At 40.4% G+C, this 9,631-nt stretch overlaps 1 protein-coding gene across 1 annotated transcript; it reads left to right on the top strand.

The window, feature by feature from the left end:
- Positions 1-2,767: 2,767 nt before the first annotated feature.
- Positions 2,768-7,164, top strand: LOC104367449 (alpha-1-antitrypsin). The gene is made up of 4 exons (XM_009974589.3): positions 2,768-3,520; positions 5,018-5,288; positions 5,937-6,084; positions 6,973-7,164. The coding sequence occupies exons 1-4, from the start codon at positions 2,866-2,868 to the stop codon at positions 7,162-7,164; spliced, it is 1,266 nt and encodes a 421-aa protein (XP_009972891.3). The 5' UTR covers positions 2,768-2,865.
- The last annotated feature ends 2,467 nt before the right edge of the window (positions 7,165-9,631 follow it).

Raw genomic sequence — 9,631 nt, 5'->3', positions numbered from 1 at the left:
ACTGTTTTACTTACACAGCTCCTTGGCTCTTCAGGATCCAGGGAACTATGCCACCCCATCCTCAGCAGATGGTAAGAAGTCTTACAAGGTGCAGCAGAGGCATAGAGGGACGGAGCAGGTATTCTCCTGGCTGGCTGGTCAAACCATGCATCTAAAAAAAGCTCATCCAGCCATGAATGCTGGTCAGTCAGCTTTACAGCACATATCTTCCCTTGGAAGAGTACCGGGAAATTGAAATATATCTTTACAAAAAGGCTGAGACTCATTGTTTGAGACTGCCTTGATTTGTTACTGGTGCACGTTACTGGGTTGCTCTCTTCTGTTATTTGCTATTCTTTGAGAGATTTGGGACTCTGCCTTGGTTTACTGTTTATATATGTTACAACAGTTGCATTTGTTCAGTATCGTGGTTGGGTACTCACAGTGATGGCACAAATTTTTTTACAGCTTTTTCAAGTGCTAGAGTCTACAGTAAGTGGTTTTCAGATCTTGATATATTAGGTGGTCCTTAACAGAGATACAAAGAGAGTTATTAGGTTGGGAGGAGACACTGTGGCAGAAAGATTATCATTCAATATATAGCTAAAGTTCACCATTCTTACATGAATGAACGAGGCACCTTCTTTATTAATGAGGCCATAAGGACTCTACTGGGTAGAAATAGAAGACGAGATGTGGACACGTAAGTGGAGTCCAGTAGGCTGGGTAGCGTAACTGAGCACAAGTGGAACTCCTTGCAGCTCCCTCATGCTGAGCCTGGCCCTCAGAGCATAGTGCTGGGCAAAATTGTGTCTCCAGATAAACAGTGATCTCCATTTCAGGTATCATACAGGGCAAAGTAGCTGCCCTTGGTACAGAAATCTCATTTCCAATAAATATTTGCTTAGGAGTTGCTTCCCCTTTGGGATGTAACTCTCTACTGACCAGTTCGGCCCCGTGGTCTTTGCTCTCTCTTTGGAGTGATGTGGACATATGCCTATGATGTCCAAGAAAACTAGCTTCATCAGCATTCAGCTTTGTCTTTCTAGATAATATGTATTCGAAGCCATGTAATGTTTAACAGAGGAAGACAGCAGTATGAGTAAAGCAGCAAGAAACAGCACAATCCATATGAGAGAAAGACCATTCTGAATGTAATGTAAGTACCCAGTTATCTTTACTTTAACAATTTTGATGCAGCTGTATGCCATCTAGCTAGCAAGTCATGGAGCACATCTGCTTTCAATGGTGAAACCTGGTTTCTAAGCTCTCAAATGATAGCAGAACTTGATTTCAAGAAATACCGAATAGCAAATTGTGGGAATACATTATAGAAGCTCCACAGAGTATAACTCTGCTCTGAATATTTATCCCAAATATCTCTTTTACATCTAGAATAAATCCATTTCATTAACAATGGGGAAGTATTCTGACTTCCTAACTGTCAATCTTATTTTTCATCGTTACTAAAGTTCCCTAAAGCTTACAGCCAGATAACCAAAACCGTGGTGAATGAGCTGTCTTATTTATACCAGCATGGTCCAGACAGGATTCACAAATTGATTTTGCTATGCCAACCTACTCTAAGTCTTGATTTACTCAGGCAAAGCTGCAGAAGAACAAACTGGCTCCTTTTTGCCCAAATCTTAGTGGTCAGAGTACTGACACAGGATGGGGAAATCCCAGTAAAATTCTTATCTGCTCTGCTGAATCCATGTCTCTGAATGGCTCTGCCATTGACTGGGGGGCTGAGCGAGTAACTCCTGTGATCTTCTTCGCTGAAGCTGTTTCACTTCAAGTAGGACATTAGATGAAGGCTATTTGGAGTTGCTTTTCTAGTCATTAATACAATTTTTTATCAGAACAGCTCTTACCTGTTTTTTTTTAAGAGGTTATACATCTAAATGTCCTAGACACTGCAAATCTTCCCATAATATTCTTGGTCTAACCTGTAAAACAGAAAGCAATACACAAAATAAATGAATAAATAAAAGGCCACAGTTATCAGACATGGCTAAGATGCCACAATCCAGCCTCTTTTGCTGTGCTCTACTCTGGCCACAGGGTTATTTGCCTTACAAAAAGAGGCTTTCCTGCTGACAGAAAGTTTGGCAAGACAGGAGGGGCCAAACCTACACCAGTGACCTCACCCTCTTATGACCAGGATGGGGAAAGTACACACAGAGAGGAATCCATCTGGAAGACATACATCACATGAGCGCTTAATTAAAATAAAGCAATATATTCTGATCTAATCACATACTGAAGCAGAAAATTTTTACTAGCTATCTAACGATTAGTCACTTTGTATATTAAAGTGAGTCAGAAATGAGAGAAAGAATACCACTTTTGAGTGCTGCAATCTCTGAGTTTTCCACTGGCATAACACTGTCATTTGACATAAGTCTCAATCACTAACAGCATAATAATCCTGAGAGTTCATAAACATAAAAGAATTAAGAGTTGATCCTGGTGTGCTACCTCACCATAAAACAGATTTACACAGAGACAAAAAAAAAAAAAAAAAGGCAAACAAACAAACAAAAAGCACACCAAATCACCCAAACCCCTATCTTTTCACTTCTTCTTTCCCTCTGATTCTTATTTTTCTTTAATACTCACATGTTTCTTTCTCCAGTAACAAGAGACTTTCATAGCCGGAGTAAAGCAGAACCGAACTAGACAAAAACGGATAGGAGTTACAGATAAACTCAGAAGCTCAAAGATTTAAAAACACTTCCCTAGTAGACGAGCAGGTCAGGAGATAGCAGTGATTACCAGCTTGCTGTTGAAGGTAGTAGCAGATAGAAATAAAAGATGAGATGTTGACACAGCTGACCTCCAAGACCATTTCCCTCTTTGTCCACGCAGTAGCTGAGAAGAACGATGAAGGCCATCCTTCCCCTGTGCTTGCTGGTGGCCACGCTTCACCTTACTGTCCCCAGCCTGACCCAGACTGACCACCACAGCGCCGAGTCCCAATCAACGGACCTCCAGGATCAGCATCCCCACGAGGGAGGTGCTCTTGAGTCCTGCCAACAGATAGTCCCCAGCAACACAGATTTCGCCTTCCGGTTTTACAGGCAAGCAACCACCCAAGAACCGGTCAAGAACATTTTCTTTTCCCCAGTCAGCATCTCCTCTGCCTTCGCCCTGCTGGCCCTGGGCTCCAGAGCCACCAGTCAGGCTCAGGTGCTGCAAGGGCTGGGCTTTAACCTCACCAACACCCGGGAGGAGGAGATACACAACGGCTTTCATCACCTCCTCCTCTTGCTGACCCACCCTGGCAGCCAGGTGCAACTGAGCATGGGGAACACCCTGTTCATGGACAAACACCTGAAGCCACTGAAAACATTCCTGAAGGACATCAGAAAACTGTACAAAGGAGAAGTTGTTTCTAGTAACTTTCAGAATTCCACTGAAGCTAAAAAAGAGATCAATGATCACATAAAGAACAAAACCCATGGGAATATAAACCAAATACTTAAAGACCTCGATCAAAACACTCTAATGGTAATCATTAACTACATTTATTTCAAAGGTAAGTTACATAGGTGTTACTTGCTGAAGTACATTGGTTTCACCTGCACTAAAACAAATACCCTAAATAATTTTTGATTTATTTTTAAAAGAAAGGCCAGCTTTAAGATTAGGCTATTATGATAAGGAACATTGAAAGTTCTCACACTTTGAAACCTCCTCCGCATCTAAATTTTTCTAGCATATGTTTAGGCTCCTAAGCACAAAAGTTCATTTATTTGCAATATTTAAGTTTTAGGGAATTACCAGAACACAACAGATTTATACATTTTTAATTTTTTCTGTCAGACTTTATCTACTTGTTATTTTAAAAATTATGATGTTTTCACATGTTGTATGAGGTAGAAAAATAAATTCCAAAGATGCAGATTAACAAAAATTGCCAAACACTTTAATTTACTTACAATCCATGCCTGTTAAATGGGTAGGTACCTCTGGAGTTGGAGTCTGAATGCTCTACAGCTTGTCATCACTTTTTACATATCCCAAGAGGTACTTGCGAATGCACTGCTTTGGCAATGATTAACTTCCTCTTAGATGTTATATCCATTTGTAGCAGCATGCAGGACATACATGAAATTTACTTCCCAGAAAGGCATGTTTGGAAATAGATGAACTTTCAGCAAAACAGGTTTTATTTCAAGCACTTTATTAAATTTGGGCACCCTCGTCTCAGGTGCCCTAGTCTGAGGCATTTCTTTACGATACGGGATTATATTTTTTTTTTTTACTGGGGGGGATGGAAGGAAAGCTCAAACTCATAAAGTAGCCAGAGTATTATTTAGTATACATTCCATTATTTATTTTTCAATTTTATTTTATTTATATTCAATGTTAAAAAAAAGAGAACATACTTAAAGAATGGAAAGCTGTGATCCCTGTGTATTTGTGCAGTGAATGACCTGATTTAATACAAAAATAAAACATCATAGAAAATTCAGTTGAATAAGCATAAAGGAAAAACCATTTTGCAGATTAAATCCCTTGAAACCCTATTCCATTAATCCTAACACAGTTACGATCAGGCCCAAAAGTTCAGATTGTTCTTGCGTGTAAGATTTTCCTTAGTGCTACAAGATGAAGAACATATGAAAAAGCGTGGAAGGAGCATAACGTGCTACCTTTTAAAAGGCAGACATCTGCTGTGGAACCTGTTTTACAAGCAATATTCTGAAACCATAAAGTAACTCGTTGGATCCAGGTCAGCTTTCATTTTCTTCAAATAAAATGTAATGAAATTAATTTAGTTTATCTGACTTAGAAAGGTGTTGTACAAGTTCACATGAAATTGAACCTGGGATATTTAGTTGTTACTGAACACAGTACAGCAAAGATGACAGGGAAGAAGATCTTTAATAAACTCAGAATACCTCTGATCTTCAAGTATGAGTGTAAATCTTCAGACATGGGTTTATCTGGCGTGCATTAGTCTGAACTATATTAATATTTCGTCCTTGAAATAAGCATTCGATTGCATTCTTTCTCTTTTGGTTTTAAGCTTACTGGGAAAATCCTTTCAACGTTAAGGGGACTCACAAGGATTATTTCCATGTGAATGCGAAGACCTCGGTTGAAGTGAAGATGATGACTCGAGATGGATTTTATAAAACATACTCTGACAGGAAGCTGTCTTGTGAGGTGGTGCAGATTCCTTACAAGGGAGATGTTGCAGCATTGTTTATCCTGCCCAATGAAGGAAAAATGAAACAGTTGGAAGATTCCCTGACAAAAGACACTGTGTCTAAATGGGAAAAATCTCTTGAAAGACGGTAAATATAGAATTCTGATCTGATGATTCAAGGTAGTCAGAATCCAAAGTCTGAATACTACGACCAGCTTTTAGTTACTAGACTTTGTTGTTGATTGGAGATTTAATAAATGGAATAGGTATAAAAGGACAGACAAATTATTTGATACTTTCAACAAAAATTAGAATCAGCATTGCTTTGTGATGAGGGAAGAGGTCTGCAAGCTGGGAAATTTAATTTTTTCCCCACACATTTTCTAGTTGATGTTAAGTGTTTCCATTTCCCTTGTCTCAAGCACAATGTGTTAAGAGTGGTAATACTGCAACATAGTAACCAGATCCCTCAGAAGGAATGAGGTGTGAATTCCAAAAGAAAAAAACTTTTGAGACTAGGAAGAGAATGCAAACTTAGTCCCAGAAATGCTGGCACCACCACTGCTTTCTCTCCCATCAAGTGACTGTGTTACAGAATCATACAAGAAAGCCCAACTGATGTCATTCTCCTTTCCCATCCTCCTGAACATCATCTTCCCATCTTCTTTTTGTTACCACCTTTTTCAGATGAAAAGACTAAAATTTAGCTCAGAAGAACCCCCCGCAAGTTGGAAGTCTTCAGTCCAAGGCATGCTTTTATTCCAGTAACTACCATAATTTTCTTTTAAATTACCAGGAGGATAGAAGTTTATATTCCAAAACTATTTATTTCGGGCACCTATGACTTAAAGAAGATGTTCATGAATCTGGGTGTAACTGATGTGTTTTCTGACCGGGCTGATCTGTCTGGAATCACAGGAAAGCCTGATGTGAAGGTTTCAAATGTAAGTTTGTCAGCAGAAACAACGTTCTGTGGATTCCTCAATACCCAATTGTCTTGCCCTAAGCTAAGATGTGAAGTTTTACTTATTGCTAGGGCTGGCTGATACTTTGAACTAGAGCACTGAGCTGATAAAGTAACTTTAAACTCTCTCATGCTTCTCCAAGATCTGGAGATAATGGTGTTGTCTTCAGTCTGACAGGCAAAGGTTGAGAGGGGTGTAGCATTTCTCCCAGAAACTAAACACAGCCCAGTTTCTGCATGTGGAGTGCCCGTGGAGATCTGTGCTGGGGATGCCTGGCATTGGCATACCTAGCAGAAAAAGTGGCTTTTTTTCCTAACATCTACATTCTATAGTTTTAAAGGATTGAAAGCCATTGAAAACCCTGATGAGTGCTAATCATGTAAGACGGACCAGACTTGAGGGAAACATTCCATTTCCTGAAAATAATGTGAAGGGAAAGATATAAAGTGATAAGAAAGGCTAGCATTCTTACAGCCATTCTGAAAGCAGTAAATACAATGTTCTAACATTTTGGGGTTAGTAAAACAGAAAGATTAGAAATGCCGAACAATCATTTCAGGAAAATTAATATCAAGGTTGAGTTTCTACTGGCTAAACTGTAATACATGTGCTATTAGGGATACATACAGAGCAGAGCTTCCTTTCCCTCTGAAATTGTCATTCCTTCTGAATTTACTTGAATACTTTCAACTAATTCCACAAGGTGTGCAGTCCCTACGGTCTGTGTTGGATACACTTGTGTTGAGGAACTCTGAATGTGAGAATACTTGCTTATTGAGACAACATTGCTAAAAAACTTAGTGTTAATTTTAAACACTTCACACCTCGTCCTCCACGTACATTAATTCTTGCTGTATTTCATTTTAGGCTGCTCACAAGGCCCTGCTGAAGATTCATGAGAATGGCACGGAGGCTGCAGCAGTCACTGGCACAGATTTTCTTCCTCATTCTGTTCCTCCTGTTGTTAAATTCAACCGTCCATTTTTGCTGTTGATTATTGATCAATATACTCACAGCATCTTCTTCATGGGAAAAATTGTAAACCCAACTGAAAAGTGACTGGTCAGTAGCTGGTCAGTGATTTGAATTGCATTCTTCATGCAGTTATAGTTCAATGTGATTAAAATTCTATCAGAAAGTTTACTAACAATTTTATTTTCCCAAACAAATGGGGCAAGAGTGTTGTCATTCTTAAAAATACCGTTCTTGCTTCCTGCTCCAGTAGAAAGTAACCACTGAGGTATACCTGTTCATGAATGATGAAGAATTTTATGTATCAGCCTTTTAATGACCAGCGTATGCCATCAAAACAAGGTAACTATCCAGTTGAGAGAATCACTTTAAAACATTTTAGGTAAATCAAGATTGAACAAAGAGGCCACTCCTGACTTGGGGTTGGAAGAAAAGAAAATGCTGAGGTTTGCTCCAGCTGTTGTCAGCTCTCACCAGGTCCTGGTGCTGAAGGGCTGACATGAAAATTTAAAATACAAATGCAGTCCAGGCAGGGATATCTTAGTTCTTCTCTTCCAGATGGCTGTCACTGATGGAGAAAGGTCATGTATTTCCATGAGAAAACGCTTGCTCACCTCTCTGAGGATGTCTGTGCCAATTTGACTTCTCTCTCCTAACACAGCCTTATGGATGCAAGGCAGTGTCAAAATCCAGAGCCAAGTCTCTGCAGTTGTGAGGATCTGGAGCACCAAGAAAAAGGAAAGGGATTCGTGCTGACAGAAACACAGCCAGTCTGGTGTAGCGTCAGCCTGGCTCCCTCCCTGTTCCATCCTGTGGGATCAACAGCAGATGTTTAACAGTGATAAATGTATTTAACACTGCTCAGGGGTACAGCAGCATAGACGTAGGTTAAAAAAACCCAGATACTTCTCATTGTGTTGAACCTCATTCAATTTCTTTAAATATGCCAGGTTAGGTGATCAGGAGTTCAATTTTTTTAATCAGAAGTTTGGGTCTATAGGGTCATGAGGTCAATTTGATAATAGAGTAATTAGTACCCAAGCAGGAGCTACTCCATAGAGTCCAGCCTCTCCAAGGCAACTGTATACCTGCTCATACCGGTCTGTACAGTCAGAGCATTTGCCTTGGGTAGAGGATATTCAGAAATATTCATGTTCAGACTCCTCCCTTTCCTGAAGGCAGACAAACCCAAACCTCCAACATCCTAAACTCCAGGCTGGCCAGGCTAATCCCTGAGAAAGGAGAACAAGCATTGGCCCTGGAGTCCTGGTAAGGATATTTGCCTGCACGCTGGAAATCCAGGTCTGCCCTTCCCTGGAGGGAGAATGGGTTTGGCAGAAAAATCCTAATGAATTCTCTGCAAACTACACTGTTGAGTAGGTGGTGGATGAAGGAATGATATCTTGTGACATCAGTAGGGCTTCTAGGAAAAGGCAGGCATGGTTTCAAACCACACGTTGGGGGAGTCAGCCACTGCCAGTGCAGGCCTAGGCACTTCTTTTGAAAGTCAAGCCTTTTGCCATACTCTCCTTTATGACATTCACAGCTGACGACATCTACCCACACATTGTGTTGGCTTCTTTGAGTCTCCCTTTAAGGTAACAAACTCTCCACAAACATCCTATGTGTGACCAGTGGCTAAATCAGAGCTGGGGAATATTTTAGTTCGCTATACACCCAAAAGGTGCTACTGGCATTGCTTTTTAGATTTAACAAACGGAAGTTCAGAAGGGATAGGGTATGAATACCTGGAAGGGGTAAAACAAACATTGAGATCAATTACATTCCCGGAGTTTACATCTCTGTTAGTAAATAAAGTGCTCCAAGGTCTGCTCTCTGAAGTCAACTGGCTCATCACAGCTCATACCTGTGTTGCTTAACTCTGACCCTGCAAGATATCTGGACTGCTTATTCAAATATCCCCTGGCCTGTGTAAACTCCAAAAACATGCTTAGCACTTGTTTGGAAGAATTGTAGATGGCATTAGTGATACTTGTTTCTGAAACTGTTCTAAAAATGTAAGAAAAGGAGTGACTGCAGGCTGATGGCCAGGCCTGTGCCCCAGTACTGCTCAATGTACTAGGACAAGTGGACCCAGAGTGACCGACTGAGTGGTGCGAAGTCATTCCTCTGTCATCCAGCCCTAGAAGCTCCCTCTCTGCCAGCAATCTGCCTTTTTTTGAATGACAATAAGTTCCAGGTCATGCTGATAGGTCTTCACCAGCTACTTCCCAAAAGTGAGGGAACTGGAGACCCTTTTCCCTTCTGTGAAATAAGATTAGGCAGTTCAGGAAAAACCCTTCAAAACTACTGAAAGCCACAAACTGTGAGACTCCCGTGTACTTCTCATGGATGTGTTTTGGTGGTTTCTTCTGATTGGTCCTGTGCATTTGCAACTGAGCATGCTTATTTTCAAAAGGTTGGTCCTCATTAAGGATTTGTTCCAGTCCTTGGATGATACAACACTTCGATGATGCAGATACCTGAAACACTTCACAGCTGAGCACATAGAAACTATCATGAAGCGTAAAATACTCAAGTTGAATTCTATTAC

This window comes from Tyto alba, unplaced genomic scaffold, assembly GCF_018691265.1.
Source record: "Tyto alba isolate M040663 unplaced genomic scaffold, T.alba_DEE_v4.0 Super-Scaffold_18, whole genome shotgun sequence".
Classification (NCBI taxonomy): domain Eukaryota; kingdom Metazoa; phylum Chordata; class Aves; order Strigiformes; family Tytonidae; genus Tyto; species Tyto alba.
The sequence above is the reverse complement of the archived record's forward strand: the minus strand, read 5'-3'. Positions and strand labels throughout refer to the sequence as shown.